At 35.7% G+C, this 27,301-nt stretch overlaps 1 protein-coding gene across 1 annotated transcript in view; it reads right to left on the bottom strand.

Moving 5' to 3' along the window:
- Positions 1-27,301, bottom strand: part of Dscam4 (Down syndrome cell adhesion molecule 4) — a 244,667-nt gene that overhangs the window by 181,457 nt on the left and 35,909 nt on the right. Inside the window, 1 exon segment of the mRNA XM_028302377.1 lies at positions 11,282-11,330. Within this exon segment, the coding sequence (XP_028158178.1) occupies positions 11,282-11,330 (49 nt within the window).

Genomic DNA, 27,301 nt, shown 5'->3' with positions numbered 1-27,301 from the left:
TACTTTGCATTTTTATAATTTTCTTGCAACGGTACCTACTGTTTTTGTCTGCATTCCATAACCGAAGTTCCTTGTCTGAGTTCTTAGATAACTTTTAAGCAAGAATGGCAATAAAAAGTACTTGTAAGTTTGTTACCTATTCAAATATGTATGTAAAGAAAAACATACCCATTACTAAGTAAACTCCGAAAGAATAAATTGTACTGTACGTTTTACCAGTAGGTATTAAATAACTTACAATATGCTAGTTAATTAAATTAGGAGGAATTGCGTTTTAAATGCTGTTCTTTGGAAAAAGACAGTACATACTTTAATAATAACGATTTTATTCACTAAATCAACATCGATACATTAAAGAATATATCGATGTTGATTTAAGATTATCAAGCATATTAAAGTTAAAAATAGTAGCAGCTAATTAAAAATTCAGTGTAATATGTGCATGTTCAACTAAAACTGAAACAGTAGGTATACCAACAAACTAATAGAACAAAATATTTTACAGTCAAACCCAACTAGTAGCTCTGGGGATTCGTGAATTTGTATGAATGTTCGCTCTGCGTCCATTCTGTGCAGGGAGCTATTAATATATTTAACTAGAATAGTATACTATGTCGTCTACAAGGACTAGTTTCAATAGAACGTATATTTAGGCTAAGAACACACAAAGCGTTTTTTACCCGCGTGCGCCGCGGTTACTCCACTGCGAGTACGGAAACCACTTCTTCCACAAACTCACGACACGAGACCGAAGATCTGTGCGATTACGCAGCCACCGCGGTTGCGATTGGTGCCCGCAAACTTGGCGGATGATTATCGCAAGAGGGGCCGCCCGCCAACCGATTGCAGTGCGCGGCGGCGTATTTGCATCGTGAAAAATGTGCTTTATTTTTTTACATTAACACCTGGTTCAGACATTATAATAATCACGCGGTTTATGGGCAATTCTCGTACATTTTCATCAAACCGTAACCACTCGGTTACCTCAGTGTCTTATCAATGAAACCACTCAGAAACCGAGTGGTTATAGCGCGTGTCTGAAAACTGAAAAGCCGTTCCGTGAGTTCTTAGCCTTAGCCCTTTGATAACCTTAATATGAGAAAGTTAGCATACCGTTGGTACAGCACGCCTTCGTCATGTTCATTGATGTATTGGCAAAGTTAGTAGGGTAGAGGGGGGCAGCTTTGGACAGGGGCAGCTTAGAACAAATGAATTTAAAAATCACTGATTTAGGCTACAATGGTATAAATCATAATTTATATTGCCAGTACTGATGCGCATAGCTGTCACATCTCATTTTTAATATTTAACTGTAGGTTAACCGGTAAAAGTGCTTTTTTGTTTTTCACTGCCAGTTTCGCACTTTTTTATTTTGGTTCTAAGGTTTTTGTGGACGTAGTTTTATAAAATAGTGAGTGGTTTGTTTACTAATGGAAGTGTAAATAGTTTCAATGAAGATTTGATAAGAAATTGCAACATAAAAGTATGTTCCGTTATGAAATTTATGTTTTTTTCTGGAAATATACCCATGGGGCAGCTTTGAACGAAATGGTTGGGGCACCTTTGAACTTTATCAATTTTCTTTTTTCAGTGGTATTATGAAACTTTAAGTTGTCTAATACTTCGTAGAAAGTTCTTACATAAAAAATAAGCAGATTGCTTTACTGTAACAGATAAAATTTCAAGTTGGGTGAAGTCCGGGCAAAAGCTAGTTTTAGTAGTTGATTGATATTTTTAAAATTATGCAGTTTTGTCTTTGATGTGTCATTAAACAGAAAGTTTATTAGTATTTAGTTAATTGATATATTTTATATTTACTTTTTTTTAATAATATCCCTAAGTTTTGTGTTACTTTTTACAGAGTGATTTAAAATAAAATAAACATTTTAAATTGATCCCAAATGACACTGATCATTTAGAATTTTATTTATTAATTATTTAAAAAATACATATTCATAAATATTCAGTTTTATTTCATTGAAAAAAATACTAATTCAAACTGCCCCAGGCGTGTTCAAGGCTGCCCCGACTACGGGGCAGTTTTGAACATTTACAGGTCTGTGCAAAAGTGTAAATATCTTAATAAGCGTTCATGAACAATTAAGAAGAACATCATTATTTTGTTGTGTGATAACCATGACCTCTATATAGGAAGAAAAAATTAATGAAATCAGTGAAATTTAGAAGATATTTAATAAACTATGAAAACTGTTCAAAGCTGCCCCCCTCTCCCCTAACTAATATCGATTGAATCACGCGTAGTTTGAAAAACATGTAACTGTGAACAATTTCAAATTCAGCAAAACCAATCAGAGCAGGTGCTAATTTGTAATTGAGGGTCTATTTGGGGCATTGGAGAATTCGGATTTTACCCAGAGGTCACGGGCTGGATCCCCGAAAAGTTTTAGTAATTTTGTATTTTCTATGCAAAATAGTATGAATGGCTTGTGAAAGTAATTTCTAGGTTTTGGTATGATCCTAATAAAAGATTTGCTTAGTTGGGGATTAGATGATTTTATGTTAATTATCCATGAATGTATTATTAGATTAAATAATGACCTACCTAGCTTAAACTTGAGTTCCTTGAGGAAGAAAATAATTTAAAGTTATGTCATTTATTTGAATAAATGAGACGTGTAGAAGAAACGAACTAATAGAACAAGTAAGCACGTACCTAACCACGTTAAATATAATGAAATGAGTAAAGTATTCAAAAAGTAACTGATTAAATCTCCAATCGACAAAGGTTTTTTTATCCAGGTCATGATAAAAATAAGTCAATAAATGTAATTGCACACTTACGAAATGCCATAATAAAGGCGTGTTCACACAAAATCAAATCACTGCACCTAACAAATATCTATTTGACATTCCACTTTCATCTGGCACAGGTCATTAACCCGCTGGAAGCAACAGTTCCTGACACGTTAATATCCTCACCGAAGTTCCGACAAAGAACCGATGAGGCGGCGAACTTCGGATCTGGTAATGACATACAGTCAATACATAGATTTTTGCTGAAATATAGCACTTGTTGCGGCTAAATAAGATACAGAGTTAAGCTTAATAACATGTACTACTCCAAAGTTTGAAAATAACGCGACTGAATGGAGTAAGATGGAAACTAGGATAGATATCGTGTCGTGCAAGTTAGTAACACTACTTACTAAGATAAGATAACTTGCAGTTTCCATTTCATGCTAAATGTAGTCAGTGATAGTGGTGATAGTTGTCTAAACGGGTCTAGGGTTAATCTTAATACACAGTAAGTATGACTCTATTTTTTTGTTACTTACATTTGAAAAATGATTTGATTTTATTGTTTTAAAAAATGAACAGGTGCATTGTACAGTCAACACAGCACATCAGAATATACATTTTTATAGCAACATCGCACCTATTACAATTCCATACGAGTTTTGTTAGATGCCAGAGTATGTGCAAATACCTACATTACATACCTACTGTTGCGACTGCACACGGCCGATTCCTTGGCCGCGCGATACTGGCCACTAAGAAAAACTACATTTTTTTTTGACGACGACGACGAATTACAATGTTCTTTTGTTTTTTTACTCGCTCACCACACCACTCTCGAATTCACACGCATACATTTCCACGACTCGATTTTGTAAATAATTAAGGTATAAGTAGTTAATAACTACGAAACCTCGAAGCACTCTCATGTAACTAAAGATTAGGCCCATCGAGCCTCACACCTACCTAACATCATTTTCAGTTGCTCGACAAAATGTCAGACAAAATCTAGTCAATATTGAATCATCTCAACAATGTATTGTGTACATATACAAAGTCTGAAAACATTAAACAACTCTCGGACCTTAACAGCCCTCGCGACGAAGAACTTGTCAACATCAACAACTTCGTTCAACATTTTATGCCTTCAGGGCCCAACTTTACCTATAACCTCCCTTTGTAAGCCACAAAGTCCATGCATTCACGTTACAACAATTACGTAACTATCTTAATGATCAAATACAGGGTGTCCCGGAATTAACGCAAGGTTATAACTTTGATTTGACCAATCTTTGAAGAAAGTTGTTGGTTAATCATGAAAAAAAAAACTATTTTACAGCTGAAAGTTTAGGGTGGACGGAGTGTTTACGATACGACAAGGTTTTTCATAATTAATCAATCCAAGAGATATTCGATATATTTATATACGATTTCTTCTAATGGGGTTATTAAATTAGGTCAAAAGTCGCTGTTTAAGATATTTATTTCTAGGTCAATGTCCATACAAACTCACAATAACATTAAGAGAAAATTATGCAGAAAGCCCCTGAAATCTTTCGAGGGTGCGTATGTGTCAGGAAAGCTGTGAAGGAACAAAACCTTTTGTTATCTATAAATAGCCCTTCCGTGCCCTCTAACCCATGCGGCCATGTAATGATTCAATGAAAAACTTACAATGTAAAACACTAACACTGTGTTCTATTGAAACCTGAAGAAAATTTTGGGACACCCTATATTTTTAACACCAAACAAAACCGCTCTCAAATGAATATTAGAAACGGAACAATAGACCAGAGAATAGAAACTGTAAATCCCAGTTGCACTTTTGAATATAAATTCTGAGTAGACATTTTCAGCTTATAAACTGTGGAAATGTATTTTTCGTTTAACTTTTAAGCTACATGGAATATAAAATCTAGCCGGCTAAAACTTCCACTCCGGGAATTTTGATTCAATGTGGGAATTAAGTAAATCCTTTTTGACAATATTTTGCATTCATTTCAGATTTGAATATGTTTTTAATAGGGACATTAAATTCATGTATCAGGTATCACCGTCAATGTAGGTAGGAAAACGAGATATTTTGTTTTCATTAAAATCCCTTTTAAAATATTCGTATTATTTGTATTGATATTATCTTAACTTTAATACTTAGGCTGGGTTGCACCGTCTTACTTTAACTTTAACAAACGTCAACATTGTCAACGTCAAAATCCATACAAAATGCACCGGTTTTTGTTATAGTTACTGTTAAAGTAATATGGTGCAATCCAGCCTTATTCTATTATATTTAGTTTTAATAAAAACTCCATATTTACACATCAATCAAGGCACAAAAAAATAAAAATCACAAGTCAAAAGACTAGTATTAATTCAGTCCATTTCAATCTACCCAAATAGGCACACTAAATAGCAAAGATTACCATAAAACAGACCACTCCTTTGAAGCCATTAAGTAACATTGTAATCAAATGAATTATGCCTTATCTTGCTCATTTGCTGTTTGATTAAACGTCGGCGATAAAACCACAAGTTCCTCGACACAGTATTATTATTACGAGTTGTTGTGATGTAGATGTTCCTTATTTATTGAAGAAGAGTACTTTTCCTTGTAATTTAATGCCCTACCTATTTATTAAGCAGATGAATACATAAAGTTGTTTGTTACAAGTTAAGCTAATTAGTTACTTAATTTTATTAATTACCTTGAGTGAACTGTAAACAAGTACTGATTAATTTAGCTACCTTTTTATTTAGCTATAGTTTAGTTAAGTATTTAAAATTCGTTAATATTTAGTTGTATACATAGAATATTGCTACATTCAATTAAAAAAACACAGTCAAATTAATTTACTAATCGATTATTATCAAGTTGAGGACTTTCGTTCGTTCGTTTCCGCCAAATGACGTCCACTGCTGGACAAAGTTACGGACATCCTTAGGTCTGCTGTCAATCAAGTAGGAATTGTATAATACACATAAGACAGATGGATTTGAAGTTGGTGGTTGTTACATACATAAAATATTACGATAATAAGGCTGAGTTGCACCACCATATTTTAACCGTAACAATAACATTAACAGATCCTTTTCGTATGGAGTTTGACAGATTGTTGACGTTTGTCAAAGATAAAATAAGATGGTGCAACTGAGCCTAAGTTTTTTAAGAGCTTCAACTTCCTGAAGGTTGTGGTTGCTTATATTATTATTTTAAGTAAAATAGCATAAGCCTGAACCTTATAACCTTTGTAGGGTCAAGTCCTAAGTAAATATTCTCTTAGGTAGTACTTAGTTGACTCGCTAAATTATGTAAAATAAAGTTCAACCACATATTTTCATATTTATCAAAACCTGCTATAAAACATGTGTAACAGATACCTGTCATATTAGATTTACTGGCGCTCAAATTGCACCGATCATCTACGATCAATCTCTCGTAGTGACTCAGCACTTATGGTTTTTCCACCATCACTGCCACTGTCCGGAGCTATCTTGGGACTTCATCTTATTTCGTAAGATGACGTGACAGTCCGTGATAAGTAGGTATTTTATTTTTACAGTTTAAAATGTTTGCTTTGACTGAAATTTTAAAGTCAATCTTAAGATTCTCTATTTAGTGGAAATCTAGGATACCGTTTTCTACATTTTGCTAGTATTTCTTCGTTTCTACAACTGACAGATACGGCCCTGCCTTTATAGTAAACTAGATTTTTTTAATTTAATATTTTTTACTTGTTCTTGTGCTTGTTCAAGATTTTATCAATTGACGAGTTTCCAATATTGCTGCATTCCTCCAACTATAACATTTAAAATATAGTACTACATTCCCACCATAGCCCACAAAATGATAGGATACTTTTTTCTACTCGCGCATTCCGTTCAAAGACCGAACTAAGCTTTCGCTGAATTTTTGAATGAAATGTTTTTTTGATCTACTAACATTCGTCAAATGTTCCGACTTTATTCCTTGTCAAGTTCCTAATATCAAATACTTCTTGCCTTGCAACTAAAGAGTCAATATCAAAAGTAAACAGTATCGAAACGTATTCCCACCACAGCCTTTCAACTACAAAATGATAAGAAAGTTTCTACTCGCTCTACCATAATCGCATCTGCCAGACAGCCGGGAACACGCCGCGTGTCCAACAAACACTATTAACTAAAGACAAGTCTAGACGTGTATGAATATTAATACGGCGAGCAGGATGCGTCCAACTCAAAGTTTCCTTGAGGGTGATGCACAGCCGGTATAGAAGAAGCAGCCCATTGAAAGGGCTTTCCAAAATCTGCGTCGCGACGCTCTGGGGCGTTGAAACTTTTTTCGTATCCTTAGTAATCCTTAGGAATACCCATATCAAGAGGAAGAGGAGAATAAACTATCATGTTTGTTCTTATCTAAATGCTACAAAAAAGAGAAAATTCATAAAATGTATAAAAACAGAAGATTAGAGCTTAGCAAATTGCTTTTAGTCAAATTTTACTGTAAAACAATTAAGATAAGTAAAGCAATTCCAGTCAAATTAAAAGAAAACGTTATTTCGGAAGTCTTAACTCCGCTCTACATGAAAGCCTATAAAATGAGTTTACTGATCTGTTATATGCTGTAACAGCTGTCAGGACTTCTAGTAGTTCGCCGTGTTTGAGAATTTTACGCCCAGCTGCCGCCGGTGCCAGCAGATACGATGCCATTCGATTTTGAACTCTAATTTGAACTTGAAAAGACATATTTTCGATCGGCAGCTATTGCGTGAAACTCAAGACTTGTGGTGTTGCAGGTAGATGTCAGAACTTCTGTGGTATGTTCGATGCTTTTAGGATATTTGCAGTACTGTCTTTGTACAATAGATGTCACTGTTGAGATGGTAAACACTGCAGCATCTGTAGTTTCGATAAGTGATATCATAAAAAATCTATACGAGTTCCGTTTTTCTATTTGGCTACGGAACCCTAAAAATCTGATGGGCTGTTGTAATAAGTTTTTTTAACAACGTAGAATCTTTTTACCTGCATCTCACCCGATAGAAAGTGTTGTTCAAGCCAAAGGTAGAAACAAGCTTCATTTGGAATCGTCAACCATAGAGGAACTTAGGCAGTTCTTACCTTATGTTATCTTAGTTAGTGATACTGTAGGTAGGTGATATCAAAAAGGTTTTGGAATTGAGATTGGTCTACAACAGCCTTTCCCAAAGTGGACGATAACGCCCCTTTGTGGGCGCTGCAGGCCTAAAGGGGGGCGGTAAGAGACCCAGAAAACAAATCGACACGTTGTGTAGAGGCTTGGGAGGCGATTTGTAATTTTATCTACTAAGAGGAATTTTAACACCGCCTGAGCTCACGACTCTCAACTACAAATGGGGGCGCATAAAATTAATTAATTCTCAAAGTAGGCAGTAGACAAAATAAGTTTGGGAACCTGGACTTATTTATGGGTTTTATGACTGATATTTAAAATCTTGCACGCGCAAATTTGAATTGCCGATCTTGCCTTGCCTCTAATTGAATAAACATAGAGTCTGCCCAACGGAACCCACTTAAAGAATCGTTCAAATATCCAAAAGTTTGGGACAGTTTCGACATAATTTTAATGGAAGCAATATTCCTGTTAATTTTGCGAATTTTACCTGCCTTGGAATGAATTTGGGAAAGCTATTAAAACTTACCTTTTATAAAATTAACAAAGTGCGGACCGTAATTTTTTGACTTTATTAAGCATTCACCTTGAATGTTAAAAGCTTGTGTTAATAAATAAATCTCGTAATAGACTTTTTGTTTCGAGGTATAAAAATCCAAAGGAAAATTGAATTTGGTTAAAGATTACCTACATAATGGTTCCTCCCGTTAATTATCTTGATAATGATAAAAAGTAAATACAGAAAACCAGAAAATCTGGTAGATTAATGTTAGTACATTCAGCAGTGTTTTTCTCAGACATTGGATCTTTAGTATCTTCAAATAAGTTATTTTTACGATTAAAAACGCATACTAAGTTAATTATTTGTTATACGGGCTCTAATTCAGTTGAAATGACGACGGAAAGGAGGTTTGTACAATGGAGATCACCTCTGCTATGATTCGCATTTATACAACTTTAAAGTTCAAAAGCCGTTGCAGAAATACGACATTTTGTGGTAACATAACTCTTCTGTGATTTCGTTTATACTATGGCACTACAGTTCCCAAAGTTAGTGCGTAAGTCTTATCTCAGAGGTCGGGTCGGGGCTCCGTCAACAATGCGCTCGTTTGGCCCAACAATGGTCCTGTTGTACCAACTTTGTTAACAACTGCTTATAAATTGCAAAAAGTTTGAAAGTTGGGCAATACATGTTGGGACTACAGAATAAATGTGACCAGTGAAGCATAATGAAAGCACTTTTGTATGCTTTTTAACATTTGACATAATGTAACATACCTACCACCAGTCAATTTATTGTAGTCCCAAAATGATAGTAGCAACGTCAATAAGTGCCCTGAAAAGATGCATCTACTTACATAAATAAATAATTACAATTTAGATAATAAAGCCATAAAAAGGATAATTAAAATGCAATAATAATATCCAAAGCAATAACAAAATAATTGCAAAAGTTTAAAGCTTTTTGCGTCAAGCCCAGGGCATTGCTATTTCTAATACTCTCATTATAAAACCAATCCAATGTTATTATTGGAATTGCAATTGGTACACTTTTAAATAAATTTTATTTATTTATTTATTTGAACACCAACAAGGTTACATTGAGGCTTCACAAAACTAACTGAACTAAGCGCTGACAGTAGATAAAGATGTTCAAGTTCTAAAGCAATGTTCATAATTATTTTGCGCACGGTCCTCTAATACAGAGTTGGTAAATGCTGACAACTGAAGACACAAGTACACAAATTATGGACACAAGTACACAAATTATGACCTACTTATTATGTATCTTTTCAGTGTACAAATTAAGGTACCTATTGTATCAATCCATTTCTCCTTATACCGACATGCACTTTTGATAGATACTATTTTTCAACTACGCTACAACACTCGAATACGCTGTACAATTTTATTTACAAGCAAATACTCGAAAAGGTTCGCTTCAAATAGCAAATAGACACACGGAGTTTTCATAAGCACCGATACTCGTGAATTTCCATCCATTTTATTTTGTCGTACCACGTCCTGCTCCCAACCCCACAGCCATGACCGCGTGCTAACTTAACGAGGAAGATTTGACAGAAGCAATAAAAACTCCAGCCAGGGAGGTAATTTCATTACTAGGCTTCGATAATACGATTGGGAGACGGCTTTAAAATAAAACTGCTGCGCCGCCAGTTTTATTCATTGGAAAAATTAAGAATCAACGAGAGATTTCTTAACATTAAATGTTGGAATTTTACTCCATTCCTTATTCCGTCTAGATTGCGTGAAGTTCAGTTTGTTACAGGAAAACTGGCTTACATGACACTTGACATTGTAATTTGTCTAATTTACTCAATGTTGTTATACCTAGTTAGCCTACGATTAAACAATGATACTGTAAAGTTTTATCAAAAAACCAAACCAACGCGTGCAGCCCGCGTGCACGATGGCAATGGCGATCTTACTGATCGCTATCGCCATCGCTTACGCGTTAGTTTGGCCGTATCTTAAGAGTAAAAACATCAATGTATCTTTCCTCAAATTTTTCAATTTAAAATATTTTAAGGATTTCATGATCCGCCCATGAAAATTAACAACTGTGATTTGAAGCTTAAACTAAAAGCTTTGCTAAGCTAACCAAAACACTAAACTTTAAGTACAACCTTTAAAGGTAAGTAACCATTTAAATGTAAATCACCTTTCAATGGGCCTTAGTTCTAAAAAACAAAATTTCCCAGCAATACAAAGTTGTTGTTATTTGTTCGGAACTTTATTGAGANTATTGAAAGTTTCAAGTGAGCTTACAACGAAAACTAAACGGTCTGCTTAGTTAAAGGTGGGAGTTAACGCTTCATTGAATATTTTAAACTTAAGTGAATAATACCTTTAAAATTATAAGTAAACTCAACAACTATCGGCTATAGTACAAAATGATGCCTACCTAATATAAGTAGGCTTATTTCTTAAATAAGGGCATGGTGTTATCACTATGTGTATTAATGTATAATAGGTACTGTACGCAATACTATTTAAGTGGTTGGTCTGTCAAATAAGACGTCCTTTAGCTTTGACCTCTAAGAAATAAGTAGGTATCAGTAAGTACTTTGCCAAAATAACATTCAAAAACTTTTCTTACTCGTATTGTTAACCAAGATGTCGAAAACATACTTTAGTCGGTGCTTTACTTCTTTTTGTACCCCTATTGTGATTATGTCTGTATTGAGACAGCTGTATTCCCCTATACTTGAAGGCCACTTGTAGGACGCTTACACATACTATAGTAAATATACAACACAAACTTTCCCTCTTCGAGTTTATTTGTAAACAACAAAGCCCGGCTTACCTTAAGACCAGTTCGGTAAATATTTAACTTCTAAAATGCAATAAAGGAGACCAGGAGTAACTTACCCAGGAAACTAAGGAGCAAGTACGTGCACAGCTTCATCTTCCAAGTTTCCTGCAAGAGAAAAACACATTTTAATTGGGTTTTAACTTCCATAACTGCGGTCAAGTCACGTATTACTACGATTAAAGATATTAAGCTGTATATCTAAGCTTAACAAAGTTTGGCGCATCTTGTTCATGACAAAACGTGATCGGTTTTAAGTTATAGATCGTTTCATCCACGAAGACGCGCCCCACCTATTTTTGGTCGAAGGAAGCGCGGAGTGCGGGGAGTTTGCTCCATGCAATCCGAGCGTCATTATTGTAGTGTGGATGGATAATTTAGCGTGTACCGATTACACTCAAACATTAGCGGAAGAATGGTGGGGCGCGTCTTCGTGGATGAAACGATCTACATTTGATCCTCAATCGAACTTTGGAATTCGATCCCTCGAGGAAATGTTCAATAAAAACAATACCCAACGAATTTTCAGAAATGTACTGAATTTTATTTTCCGAGAATGCATTTACCCTCCATCCGCCATCCACATTACCATTACTATGAAAATTATATCGATTTGCTATGTACTGAATTTCACTTTCGTCGTCGTCGTCGTTTCAGCCGAAAGACGTCCACTGCTGGACAAAGGCCTCCCCCAAGGATTTCCACAACTTCACTGGAATTTCACTTTACTCGGATTAATTAAACAATGGTTTTCCAAGTATTTAAAATCCTGTTTGTTGACACTCGTTGTACTTAATAAAATCACTTTTACTTGTTCCAGTATTGTTACAAACTAATTAGTGCTCATTTGCTTCTACTTGAAGAAAAATCACGATTCTGTGTCAAGCATCGCTCATTCAGACCAATATTGAGCCAATAATTAATTTTAAACTTTCGCGTTGCCTAGTTGAATTAAAGACTGTTTATATTAATTCAAATATTGATCCAAGTCCGACTTCTGTGGTAACTCAAATAGTCTGCCATCAAGGATATGACAAACTTCATGAAGATTTAATCTATAGCGTTATCTACCTAAGATGTAGGCGGCGCGACAAAGACAGATGATGATACAAGGAAACATGCTCACATTTAATAACAATAACCTTGTCAGCTTGCATGATGATATCCCGTTTCTAATCACTTATCATTCGAATAATATTATTCCGTAAATAAACATCAGTCACTCTCGGGCCCGTATTACAAAACGACCCTCAGAACTGGATTCAAATTCAAACACGTTTCAATATTTCGACCAACTTAACAACCAGGTTGAGTTAACAGCGCACCTGGCAGGCGTGACGTCACATCGACGGTTTGCCTCGGACGGGTAAGTGGGATGGAGAGTCGCATTCCAGCGCGGTGCGCAGTAGCTCGATCGGGTTGTAGATCAAAATCCATGCTTGAGTTTGAATTCAGTTTTGAGTATCGTTTCGTAATACGGACCCTAGTCATCAGCAATTTGGAGAACATCACTCATACTAATCGCATTTCTGACTATACCTAAAAGGTCTGTACACGACAGTGTGAATTAATTTTCATTCCCGTAACTGTAGTAGTAGAGTTATTGCATTGTGTAATATGTTGTTATATCGACTAAATGACAAAAACCAACGGTTAATAAAATTATTGATAAGTCCCAAAATGTCGCACAATTTTTCCTTTCAAGTGTCGATTCTATTTCTTGAAATCGACTAAAAGCGATGGCAACTTAATGGTAACAGACATTTTATGATCAAACCAATCAAGTCATAACTAATTTATAAAGTTAGTTTTTTTAACCCTATATCCTAGAACTTAAAGGTGTACTTACTGTAAAGGTGTGTTTTTACAAAATAATGAGATTTTTCAGGCTCATATAATGATTCTGAAAACACACAAGCATTAATATTTTACGTTCGTGCTTCAAAAGTTTCAGTATGGATAATGTAATTATAGGATTTGCCTCACTACCTATTGTGTTACAACAGCGGTTAGCAATTTGCCAAATTCTGTGGCAAAGTGATTAGTGGCTATAACCATGTTAACTGCGGTAGATTATTATTAGGCCAAAATTATGTATTTGCTGTTAGTTATTTCAATGAAAGCCATAAATATATTAAGGTTTATTAATTTATAACGAAAATTATAAAATAAGCATTCATATTAACTTCATAATTGCCGACTAAATAAGCTTATGCGAGTAAATAACCATTACCCAGGAATACTTTAAAAATACCCTTTCAAAATATTTCAATCCCATTTTTAACCAGCAAATGTAAAGTTCCTTTACAGTCTCTTTTTAACCCGAAGACCATAGATAAGGCAAACAAAAATACACGTTCAAAGATGAACAGAAAATCTCAACCAGCATCTATACAAAACACAATGGGCGGAAAAGTAAAAATAAAAGAGTGCGCCGCGGTGTCAGCGCCGCAAATATACGGATCGATACGGTCCGCGTTCATTATCATTAATGTTAATTCGAACGGCTTTGGATAAACGTCTCTGCTGCGACGTAGCTTCGGAAAGACAGCCAGAGATTGGAAGGGTTAATTAGATCTTTAAAGGACTTTGGGCTTAGAACACATTTTACTTAATACTGGTACCTAGTTCCAATTCCCTCGCATTAATGACTAAAAGAAACAAAATGTAGGTACGCTTATCAGATACAGCCATACGTTAGCGTATACACATGAGGCACATAACCATGATTCAAAGAAGATACTTTGAACTTGTATGAAATATGAGAAGCAAATTTTAATTTGCTCCAAGTTTCTCAACTCTTGAAACTAATTCTGAAACAATGTATTTTCCCAAAAATCATTCCTAAACAATCGCTCGTCTAAACCCAACGTCATTTAAGGTTCTTCAATCAAGTCTTACAAGATTTTTTAAAGTGCAAAAACTCCAATAAAACTGACAACGGGTCAGAGTGGACTAATTGGTAGTTCAGTTCCTTTGACAGAATCTTCCAGGAAACTTTCCGTAACTTTTTTTCGCTTAAGCTCTTTAATGAGGCTACTGAAAAACAATGTCGTAGTAACTTCTTTCAAAGATACGTAAAACTACCTCTAACGATAGGGCGATATAAGATAGTTGGTCATAGAAACTTGTTGCTAAAATGCTTTTAGCATATCAATTTCTAACCAGATAGGATTCCAATCGCTTATTAAAAAACTTTTCTCCAACACTACCCGAAGCAGCGAGAAAACATTTTGTTTCTATAACTAAAAACAGTATCAGAACTTATTCAATTTCAAACTGTACTCCCAAGTTTGTATGAAAACAAAGACTCGAAAAACAGTACGCCTTAAGTTGGTAGGATCAAACTAATTTGCGTGAGGAAAGTTTATTTTCGCTGTACAATCCTCTTAGGCCGGCCTGGGACCTGTAGGATCTTATTCTGGACTACTAACTTTCGGGAATCTGTGATGTGACTGATCGGTTTACTGTAGGGATGGGGTAAAAGGACTTATGACTAGTTTAAAACAGATTATGTTACTAGTGAAAAGTAGGGATACGAGTGACTAGTAAAAAAAGTTTATGCTGCCAGTGTTACAAAAGTAAAACCCTGCCAAATTCATACCAAATCTTGTATGAAATAAAAAATATGTCAATGTTATGAGTTTTCTTTTCAGGGACCCGTTTTGTAATCACATCTTCCTGAATCTGGAGCGTGCATAGCTGACCGTTAATCCGGCTCGAAGGACCAGCATAGCTATTATGTTGCACACGCGCCACACGTTACGATACGTAAAGTCCACCCTATAGGTAGGTACTAGTTTAAACTTCGTTCGTTGATTCTTTTCAGCCAACTTTTACTGCTGCCTTTAAGGAAATTTAAACTTAATAAAGCAGTAATTTAGACTATCTAGTCTAATTCTAGAATCTGCATAAATTCTTATCTGATCACATCACTAGGCCGAGTTTAGGCAGCAGGTGCGCGAGAAGTACCCAACTTTTTATGGGTCGCGAAAGTAAATCTACCCTCTAAAAGACTAGCTTGACAGGCGTAATGGCGGATTTAAAGGCAAGAAGTTTGGATTTAGGCGCAGGTGTCCAATTACCCGCAAATATTGTTTGGGATATCTTTTAGGTAAGAGTCATGGAGTAATTTAAACTAATAGTTACTATTCAGTGTAGCCACAGAATAAGTAATAGTACAGGTACAGAAGGATTACTCCGCAAGACGATTTAAATAACTGCGAGTCTTGCTACGACGCGATACAGTGGAATTCAGCTCGCACAGCACTACGTACCTACAATTTTATTCACCTACAAGTTTTGTCTCTTTCTATCGCGGGCATCTAAACTCTTCTTACGCTGTTAGGGTTGCTGTCTAGTGAAAAAATAATTAATCTAGGTACTTATTTGTAATGAGGTACGTATGTAGGTAAGTATGCATTAATTATGGAAAACCTTGGGAGAGGCCTTTGTCCAGCAGTGGACGTCATTTGGCTGAAACGAACGAACGAATTCTGAGCAGTAGTCATGGTAGGTTAGGTTCCTATACTATCCTAAGAATTATTGATTACCTACATGGCCAACATACATTTCAGCATCTTTGGGAAGCGAAAAAAAAAAAAATCCGGTAGATTTCTTTTCGAATTTTAACACCCGATCGCCGCACAATATTTCTTTCTCTTTATGTCCATTTTTAAATAATACTTCGATCATAGAATTATAATCATACTACAACGCACGCCAGCGTCCTGACGGGCGCGCGCGTGACACTCGACTGATATAATACCCGCCGGCGCACAGTGGTCCCGATTTTATAAAACATGGACATTGATGCTAGAGGCACGAAAATTTTTTCGATGGTTACTGTTATGATAACTAATAAGGCAAAAAAATATTACAATCCTACGACGTCTATTTCGTAGTAAAAAAAAATAAATACATATTTTTTGTATGGAAGAAATTACGTTTCTGTCAATTTTTCGAAATTCTTTAACGATGTCAAGATGCCGATCACACATGTTATAAAACAAGTTATTCTGAGTATTTCATGCGAAGATACTTGTCACTTATCTCTGCGTACTTTTGAGTTATCGAGGGTTGAAAAATCGATTTTTTTATATTAAATATTTCCACGAAAAATTTCCAGAATTACAATATGGTGTATAAGGGACACCTTTGATGACACATAACAACGACTCGCACTCGCGCGCGCTCGTATGCATCAACTTTTAATAAAATAAAAAAAATTAAGGGAAATACTTAATACAACGTTGTATGTATAGGTCCGCTGGCCGTCAAAAAGTAGCTTATACGAGAGGTTGCCCAATTTACAATATGTCCATCATTGATAATTCACACAAATATCATCTCTCTCTGAAGGATAACAAGTTTTTTTTGTTTCCAGAAGCTTTTGATAGGATGGAAGCTAATAAATACTTACTCTTTGAAGTGAGAATCAATCTCAAATTNACGAGTTTAATTCGCTTATCCTTGTTCGTCCCAGCCATTCCTTAACTGCGGTTGCTGCACCTCTTCCTGGCACTCTCCTGAACGACTCTGTGTTACCTAATGTGGCTGCCCCTCTTTCTTGTACCCTCCTGTACGATTTCATTGCTCAGCCATATGCCTGGTCCAAGGTTCGACGCCACAAAATCAACTTCGTACGAGTGAAAATAGTTTAAATACTATTTCCCGTGCTTGCAACATTTTTCTTTACTGCTTCGCCTCTATTAATCGTAGAGTGATTGTATATATCCTATAGCCTTCCTCAATGTATGAGCTATTCACATAGCTGGGCATTAACTCGTTAATCCGTTAATCGTTAATTAACGAAGTTAACATTTCTATTAACGGATTAACTTTTAAGTTAACTTTTAATAATGTTAACGGACTCGTTAACTTCCGTTAAATTATCCTAAGTCCGTTAATCGTTAATCCAGTACCTACTTATTTATCAAAATGATACAGCAGGCACGCTGAAAAACACTAGAAAAACGCGTTCTGACAGGTACGTTCGGGCTTCCAGAACTTTCAGAACCCAAAATAACAGTTTTTGTAACCAGAACGAAACGATATAAAAATGCTATTTTTTATTTATTTACAAGCTTTATATTGACTTCACTTGTTAGTTAGTATGAGTGGGACAAATCTTGCAACTGAATTTAAGACCAGTTCTCAACCGATTGAGCTGAAATTTGGTATACTTATGTAAGTACGATGAAAATGCAAAGTTATGGTACCATTAAGCTGATCTGATGATGGAGTCAGGAGGTGGCCATAGGAATTCCTAAACGAAAAGGTGGAAACTTCTCGAGTTTGGGTTTGTTGGATTTGTCTTTTCGAGCACTTTGGTGCTAACTTAGATTAATAAAGGGTTCTAAATTGTATTGTAATTGAACCAAGGCTCTGAGATTGAGATACTATAGACTAAGAGTTCTAAGAGCTGGTGAACGCCAGACCTACGTCATTTTATAAAAGCTGAAAGTTTGTCAGCGTTTGCTCCCAATATAGGTTAGAATGTTGGTGGATTATGAAGTTTGGGTCATCGTTGCTTTGGTAGCTATCCTAAAAAAACTGTCTGGCAAGGAGTTGGAACTGTCAAAACTGTGTGGCTGATGTCGAAAGAACTTCTAATCATTGCCCAAATATTATACATAAAAATCAGATTTTATGGTATATTGTGGTATAACTTTCAGCTTTTATAAAATGTCGTAGGTCTGGCGTTCACTAGCTCACTACTAAAAAGTGTACCTATATAAAATTATAATAATAAAAAACTTTTTTAAAAACAAGTTTTATTCTGAAATGCAGTTGTTATTAAAACGACAAAAATAATTGTAGGCAAGTTTCAAATAATTTCGAAAGCTTGTACCGCAAACAAAAAAGAGGGATAAATTCCGTACGCGATACAAGCTTTCGAAATTATTTGAACCTTAACAACAATTACTTTTTTCGTTTAAAACATGTGTTAACGGATTAACGATTAACGTTAACTTGCGTTAAATCTTGTTAAATGTAACGTTTTAACGTTTAACGAAGTTAATTTTTTTATTAACGGTTTAGCGATTAACGAAGTTAACTATTTGATTAACGGTGCCCAGCTATGGCTATTCAACACAAAAATAATGATTTCAATCAAACTAGTAAACTTAAGATTAGCGCGTTCAAACAAACAAACAAAAAACTCTTCAGCGTTTTAATATGAACTTGTTGTTGTTGATTTTTGGCGTCGAACCTTAGACCAGGCATACGGCTAAGCAACGTAGTCATGCAGGAGGATACAAGGAAGAGGGGCAGCCACAGTAGGTAACACAGAGTCGTTCAGGTGAGTGCCAGGAAGAGGTGCAGCAACCGCAGTTAAGGAACGGCTGGCGTAAACTAATTCCTCCTCAGAATGATCTAAAAGTGTTAGAGAGCGCCTCTTCTTCTGCAGAAGAAGAATTTTGCATAAATCTTCAAAAGGTTTTTTATTTATACTAAAAGTCGATGGTTACACATCTACTTCTGCAGTCTCATCAACTGGAGCGTCTTCCTCAGTATTAACGTTGTCTATGCGTTGTGTTAACTCGGTAAAAAACATTGTTTAAATCTATATTTTTACAATTTTTTTTTATTTTATTAAAAGTTGATGCATACGAGCGCGCGCGAGTGCGAGTCGTTGTTATGTGTCATCAAAGGTGTCCCTTATACACCATATTGTAATTCTGGCAATTTTTCGTGGAAATATTTAATATGAAAAAATCGATTTTTCAACCCTCGATAACTCAAAAGTACGCAGAGATAAGTGACAAGTATCTTCGCATGAAATACTCAGAATAACTTGTTTTATAACATGTGTGATTGGCATCTTGACATCGTTAAAGAATTTCGAAAAATTGACAGAAACGTAATTTCTTCCATACAAAAAATATGTATTTATTTTTTTTTACAACGAAATAGACGTCGTAGGATTGTAATATTTTTTTGCCTTATTAGTTATCATAGCAGTAACCATCAAAAAAAATTTCGTGCTTCTAGCACCTATGTCCATGTTTTATTAAATCGGGACCACCGTGCGGCGGGGCGCTTCGCTGTAGGTAATTATCGGATGTACCGCGCGGAGTGAGCCAGGCCTGGTGTAGCGTAAAATAATATCATGTTGTTTCTTTTTAATTGTTTTCCTTATTAGCTAGATACCCAAGTTTACGTGGCCTAGAGCTCTGAGGTATTCCTCGAAGCGCACCCATTTTGAGGCGCAACTAATGAAGCGCACAAAACTATGTATCCCTCAAAGCGCACCTACGAGTATGTTATGTTGCCCTGGTACTTTTTATTTATCTTACAACGTACTTCGTGTCTTCGTTAACAGAGATGCGCTTAGAAGAATACCTCAGAGCTTGAGCTCTGTGTTTTTTTTTGCACTTGCTTGTTTGACTAAAAATCATTGTCTATCCTATGTATTACAAACGACTACCGAACAGCCATTGCGACGCATGTGGGGACACTGCAAATGGGTTAATCGTGTGAAATATTAAAACTGGATTACCACGGGAAAGGGCCCTTATAGGGTAAACTTCAAGAGTTAGTTATAAGTACTTACGGATTATTTACTAGATCAGATGCTAGGTAAACTCGCGTAACATACGGCAGGTAAGCAAATTATTAATCGGTGTTGACTTAGTTCGGAATGATCACCGCCATAAAGTTAGAATTAATAGGTTTGAGCCTAAGCAATATTGGGTAAGCCAAGGATATTATGGTCATGATAATGTTTAGGTATAATTAATGAGAAACATAACAGTCATTTTCGAAATGAGCTATTTTCGTTAAAAGTTTAATTTGCTAAGATTAAATTGCTTAATTACAACAATGGAAATTCAGTCTTTGGAATTAAAATGTTCAAATAAACATTAAAACGCTCAGGGGACATATTTTTAATTACTTCACAATTAGGGCGAATTCGTATGCGAATCAGAATTTTGTTTCTTCAAAAGCGCTTTTCAGAAATTAAATCTTATTCACAGTATCATAAAATCTCATTTCCTCTATTCAAATTACTCACACTCATGGTTTTTGTTTCAGGTAAAACTACAGAAAAAAGAATGAAATTAAATTCTACTTCTTCAAAAATACATCTCGCGCGTCGTTGAGAAACTAAATTTTATCCACAGCATCATAAAATCTCATTTCCCCTACTTAAATTACTCACACTTTCATGGTTTTTGTTTCATGAAAAACTACAGAAAAATGAATGAAATGAAAATCTACTTCTTCAAAAATACACCTCACCGTTGAGAAACTAAATCTTATCCATCGTGTAATAAAATCTCATTTCCCCTACTCAAATTACTCACACTTTCATGGTTTTTTGTTCCAGGGTTTCTGCGGTGTTTCCGGACGGATACGACCTGCAAGCTTTCAAGAGGAGAGCGTATCTTTACCTTAAAGGCCGGCAACGCACCTGTAACGCCCCTGGGTCTGCGGGTGTCTATGGGCGACGGTAATCACTTACCATCAGGTGATCCGTTTGCTCGTTTGCCTCCTATCACATAAAAAAAAAAAAGGAAAAACTACAGAAGAATGACGTGAGTTATTCCATTGTGGGAACGTGCTGGAATCCACTCGTTGGATCGCGTTGAATTAATAGCGTTTCATTTCTCACTTCAAGCACACGTGCGACGCAGACATAGCTGAGGAATGATAGGCTAGTGTTGAGATTGGTGACGATTGTGTACTTTACATCAACCGAAACCTACTGAAAACGATTTTTTTATGCAGAACAGTGTACCTACCATGAGTTTACGTTAGGTGTGCTCGCTAGCGAGTACGTCAAAAATCTCTATAAAGATTTTGTCTCTTGAAAGTAGCCGCTAGGGGCGCTGCACAATATGTCATACAATTAATGTCATTTTTTTACGCAGTCGCTAGCGAGCACACCTGACGTAAACTCATGGTAAGCACACAGTTAGGCCTAAAATGCACGCCGTGATAACTTTTATCGACGTCAAAATGTATGGGCAAGATCGATGAAATGGCGTGATAACCGCTTATCGCGGCGTGCACTTAGGCCTATTGGGCAGGAATTTTTGACCGCAATCACACCTGATGTTAAGTGAGATGCAGTCTAGGTTGACTTACCCTCTAAGTAAGTGCATTTCACTCTCGCCTTGAAGACGCCCAAATTTTTTACTGGTTAACATTACGTCTTCGTTTAAGATAGTTGTAGGTGAGGTATGATCATGTTGGAATAAATAAAAATAAGCAAGGGAAGAAACCGGATACCTACTTAGTATTTTCTCAGCTCTAATTGTTTTGAATTATACCATCCTACTCTTTATAGTAAAAATCTTAACACAATAGACATGGACAATGTTTAGGTACGTGTATGTTTCGTTTGGTCATTTTTGATCGTACATTTTCTAATAAATAATAAGAAATAGGACTTTCACTTCTAGGACTTCTACTTCTGTGAACTGAAAGCTGGCGAAGCGTAGCACACTCTGACAGTCAGAGTCCAGGGATTATTACTTACATCTTTCAACGAAGGATGCGCTGTAGTCGCTTCCACGAAATATCGAACATCGGAGTTGAATTGGAACACACGGATTTTGATGTGATTAAATTTGAAACTAAATTAACGCACAGTGTAGGTACAATATCTTTTGCCTAGTCCAAAACTAAGCAGATATTTAGCATGTAACAACGAATAAACATACAATACTTAATAGAATTTAGTATACCTACCTACCTACTCGTACATACAATGAAAGACTGTCCACTCTTATTTTCGTTACTAACATTTCAATATTAGATAGATACCTATATTATGGTTGATAAAAAAACTGGGTAGGTAAGTGATTTATTCTTGTCTCTCCCTAACAATTGCAATGCCTTCGGTTGGATTAATCGTAAACAAGTCTTTAATTTTATCGACAGAAACCACACACTCCTATTTATAGTCTCACTCATTTATCGAACTGGTTTTATCAAATGAAATTTCATAGGCATACAAGCTTTTTCCAGATAAACTTAATCTTTGTTCATTGCAGAGCTTAACCGTTTCCCGCGGAAGCANTGGAAGCTCAGAATTCTCACAGCCCTAAGCAGCTTTAACATCTCAATGCTATAATCACTTCCGTTTTATCTTTCAGCGGACTTTAAGCTTGCGAAGTAAATAGTGCCTTTCATTAATTATTTAAAATTTTAAATAAAATGTTTTTTAAATTCCAGAAATTCTTAATCATTATTATCATTAAGTCACATACCACAATTATTCTCTCTGGAGAACGTATCTCTGCTTATGTCCTTAGAACGTAATATGATTTACATGCACTTAGTACATAAGTAATTATTATATTGAGTTTATTTAGCATACTAAACTTACGTTCCCTATTTCACATCCTTCAATTTTATTTTCACAAAAAAGTTTATACTTACCTATTGTAAAAATAAAACTTGAATGCCCTTCTTCAATGTTCAAATCCATCGTATTAGGTACCTATTGATCTTTATGGCTAACTGATTTGTACAGCGTATTTTTTGTAAATAAATAATATTTATCTTGTTTTATGTAACAATACGTGTCTGCTGGAAAGCAAACAATACCAACGTTGAATTTTATTTACGTAGTCCTAGAATTAAGTAACATAATATCAGTAACGAATACGTAATCGGAACTCCAAACAAAGCTCGCAAAAATAAAAGCAAGCCAAAGAATATTTATTACAGAATAGTCTCAAAATCGAATCCCAGAGATGATTACTTACCTACCTTTCGCTTGCTGTCGAAGACTGCACTCTTGCATTATTGGGATTTATGATCTAAAGCAATTTTTGTTCCGAGTGACATAGAAACCATTTTTAAATGTCATCGGATTCTTTGACACTTTTGCAACGTTAAAATTATCGAATAATGGTTAGCTGAATGAGAGACAAGAGTTTGTTTTTATTGTAGCTTTATTTTATACTATCGATATATTCGTCGAAAAATCTTTTACATAATACAGGGTGTTTGGCGCATCGTGTGCCAAAATTATTTGGCGGATAGAATGGGTCATTTCCTATATTTTCAGCCCCCATAACACGTTCCATGCCAGGCGGCTACTTTTATATGATTTTTTTTAGTAATTTCACCAAAATAACCAAATCGCATCATTTAATTTCGATTTAAAAAAAAACCGCTAGGCGTAGCCTCAAAGTAAATATTTTGTTTTGGCGTACATTGATGTAGGGTTGCATCAAATCTAAATTAACTGGCAAATATCATCAAGATTTTTTTTAATTCAGCTTTGAAGTTTTCCAAAAAGTTAAAAATGGACTGAACAATTAAGTTTACATGGCTATAATAAAAAAATTAAAAGAGATAGCGACCTTCGGATTTTATCAAAACTTCTCTAGTCTATCCCCATTCAAACGGTATACTAATCTTGTTTAAATAATAACAACAACTTCACAAATTCCCTAAATTAGTGCATTGACTTTACTCGGACTGATATTCAAATTTTGAATTTTGAACCTTTTTTTTTCACTTTACAATAAGTTCAAAGCAGGTAAAAACTTCACAAAATATTTACTTTGAGGCTACGCCTAGTAGTTTTATTTAAACTGAAATTAAATGATGCGATTTGGGCATTTTAGTGAAATTACTAAAAATTAATATAAAAGTAGCTGCCTGGCATGGAACGTGTTATGGGGGCTGAAAATATAAGAATGACCCATTCTATCCGCCAAATCATTTTGGCACACGATGCACCAAACACCCTGTATATTACTTCTTTAACTAAATATCGCAAGCCTCAGACTTTATAAAGCGTGAAAATAATGTGCCTTTAACAGTAACTTTTCTGAATAAGTGAAAACTCTAATGTTGTGTTGATATACAACTACAAGTCTCACTTAATGAAAAAGTGTGAAAAAATGTGTCTATCCCGCGGCTCTGAGAAAAGTATTGTGTAACATATTCTCACAGAAAATATTTCAGCTACTCAAGACTTATTTTTATACGTCTCTGGGAATTATAAAAGCTTGCAACAAAAAATTATTATCACTAAGGTAATAAAGAATGAAACGATGAATACCTTACTTTTCACAATAAAGCCTAGCCTAGGGGATGAAATACCTATAATATGACGTAGGTATACTAGTTCTAAATTTATACCTTACTTTTCACAATAATAAAGCTAGCCTAGGGGATGAAATACCTATAATATGACGTAGGTATACCTACTATAGGTCTAGATGAATATCTTACTTTTCACATTAATAAAGCCTAGCCTGGGGGATGAAAAGCCTATAATATGACGGAGATAGATGTCATGCCCTGAGTGTCCAAGCAACTGCACTCAGGAGGATTTGATGAGTGCTACTGACAACGCCACTCTTGTGGCGGAGTTTTGGGCTGACACTGTGTAAGTTTGTTGTCGACACGAAAAGAAGAAGAACGGAGATAGATAGATCTGGCGCTTAACTAAGTCAATGCCTGAGATATGCGGCACGGGAGTGTTTTTGGGACGTCAAACGTCAGCGAGACTTCAAATGTACTTCAGATTTGTATTCTCTGTCACGTCATAATATCTTAATGTCAACCCTCTCGTGCCTCTCTCATACCTCACACACTGACTGAGCACTGACCTAGATCTATAGACGTAAAACCTGGTCTCGCTCGCACACTCACTGCGGGTGCCCGTCGCACAGTCGCGACAGCAATATAATTACGCGCGAGCGATAAGGATGGGTAGCTTGGGGTCATTGGACAAAATTCTACGTGCTTACGGACCAGGCTTTACTAATATACACAGCTTATGCCAATGACAATGGCCAATGACAGGTCGCGCCAACTGTCATGGGTCGCGCGAACTGTCATTGGCCTAGTATTGGCCTATGGCGATCTGCACCCGTTGGTGTGGTTGAAGCTTTATTATACTGTACCGTCTGTCATACTAGTAGCGCATATTTTCGGAAAAAACTCCCAGCACAACACAACGAAATAATTATAAAAGCCAGTTCGCAGCCTAATCTGTTTAAAGTTAATAACGTCTGTCCCCGACGGCCAGCGGAGGCTGCGAGTTAACCAAGCTTCATTTATTTACTTCCAATCTTAGTTGCTGCTGGAATCTTGGATAAGAAATACAGCATACAGATTGAATATGTAATCGCACAAGTTCTTGCTACTTGTTACTTGATACTGAGTCTGTTTGGCCGCAATCCTACCTATGATAATGAGATCTTGTTCAATAGGTAAATAGTTCTTTATAGTCCTTCAGTAATCAAATCTTTATACGAGTTCATTTCTTTCATCCAAAGTGACATACTTACATGGGTAAGTGTCTCCTTTTATCTCCATTTCCTTTATTGTCGTTTACACACTTATGTAATGAATCGTTTATAGATTATTACATGTTGGATAGTCATAATTGGCTTACGAAATCTTAAAAAAATACATATTGTAACCGCAAATGATATTGTGCTGTGTACTTCCTAATTCTAAATCAAATAAATAAATACTTACCCATTAAAGATCTTTAAGACACAAATTGGGATGTGTTACCACATAAATAATACATAAGTCTAGTAGATGAGTTAATTTCTGTAAGACATTTGTTTGTAATTCCTAAAATAAATAAATTGAATATTTGTGTCTTAAAGATATTTAATGGGAAGATTCCCAGATTTTAGGAGAGGGGTTGATAACACCTTCTCTTGAGTCCTTGAATTTACTTCTTTTTGTAGGAATTTTCTAGTATTTTACGTTAGCATCAGTACAGTTAGTGTTCCCAACAGTTAGTATGTTTTATTAAGGAGACTTTCGCATCAGGATATTTTTCATGTAGTTCCTTAGAAGCCCTATTGTTAGCAGATGAGCTGCTAAAATCCTCTTATAAAAGTTTCTCTTTTATCTTCAGCTATAAAGAGTTTTCAGTCGACAGCACATTATTACTGTAGCTGAACGGTTCGAATAAATGTCTAGAAATCGACAACTCGTGGGTTCGACTCCCGTATAAAGCAGACAATTTTTAACTGATAAATCTCTAAAGCTCTTCTCTTTGAACATAGGTTATACAAAGTGGCTACCATTAATATCTACTGGGCACCCCTTTTATACGATCCTGTATAGGGTAACCGAAATATTTCTAGAATATACAAAGAGATGCAAGCGGCGCAGGACCGGTCTTTGTGGAAATCCTTGGGGGAGGCCTTTGTCCAGCAGTGGACGTCTTTCGGCTGAAACGAACGAACGAACGATACAAAGAGATTCTCCATGAAATATTTTCGTTGCATTATTTATAATGCCGCTATTAACCATAGCCGACATGATGAATTAGTTTAATAACAGCCGCTAGTTCCAGGGCCGGAACATGAGTTTAGGGGGCCCTGGGCTATTATTACTTAGGGGCCCCTAATTACTCAAAGTATAGAAAAAATGGGACGGTAAAATATTTGACTTGACTTAGCTTAGTCTTAAATCCACGGGGCCCTGGGCTGAAGCCCAAAAAGACATAATATGGTAAATCCGGCCCTGGCTAGTTCCCAGAGTCTCATACATTACGCGGCCACTGAGAAATACCCTGTGCTTGTATCACGACACGTGTAACGTGTACACTAAAATACACAGAATAATATTGTCGTTGCTCTGATATCGTGTAGAGTCTTGTCATTAGGATAATAAGCTCAGATTAATTAATATGCCCACGCATGTTCTAACCTATGTGTAGCTCAAATTTATGATACTGTCTTCGAAGAACAAAGACAAATAGAGAGAATTGTTTGGTTGTTTTAATTAACCAAAAGAAATTATGCCTTTTTTATTTTTATATCTACTACTTATTTTTCACCCTTCTTCTCCTTAATTTGAGGGTGCCACAATACCACGAAATTGTTCAAGAACTTTTTTTAACTTTGTTATTGAATTAATGAAAAATAAATTAAGGGAAGCGCTGGACGCAGGCCGCTACCAATCGATCAACGTGGAAAGCATTAGGGGAGGCCTATGTTCAGCAGTAGACGTCCTATGGCTGAAATGATGATGATGATGATGATAATGAAAAATCTGAACTAGATAGTCACGCTGAATTTAAAACTTGAACGAGGCAATAATACTGTGTAATCGACTAATTAATAAAC

This window comes from Ostrinia furnacalis, unplaced genomic scaffold, assembly GCF_004193835.3.
Source record: "Ostrinia furnacalis isolate ACB-3 unplaced genomic scaffold, ASM419383v2 OfSCF1110, whole genome shotgun sequence".
Lineage (NCBI taxonomy): Eukaryota > Metazoa > Arthropoda > Insecta > Lepidoptera > Crambidae > Ostrinia > Ostrinia furnacalis.
Note: the sequence above shows the minus strand (reverse complement) of the source record. Positions and strands in the feature narration are given on the sequence as shown.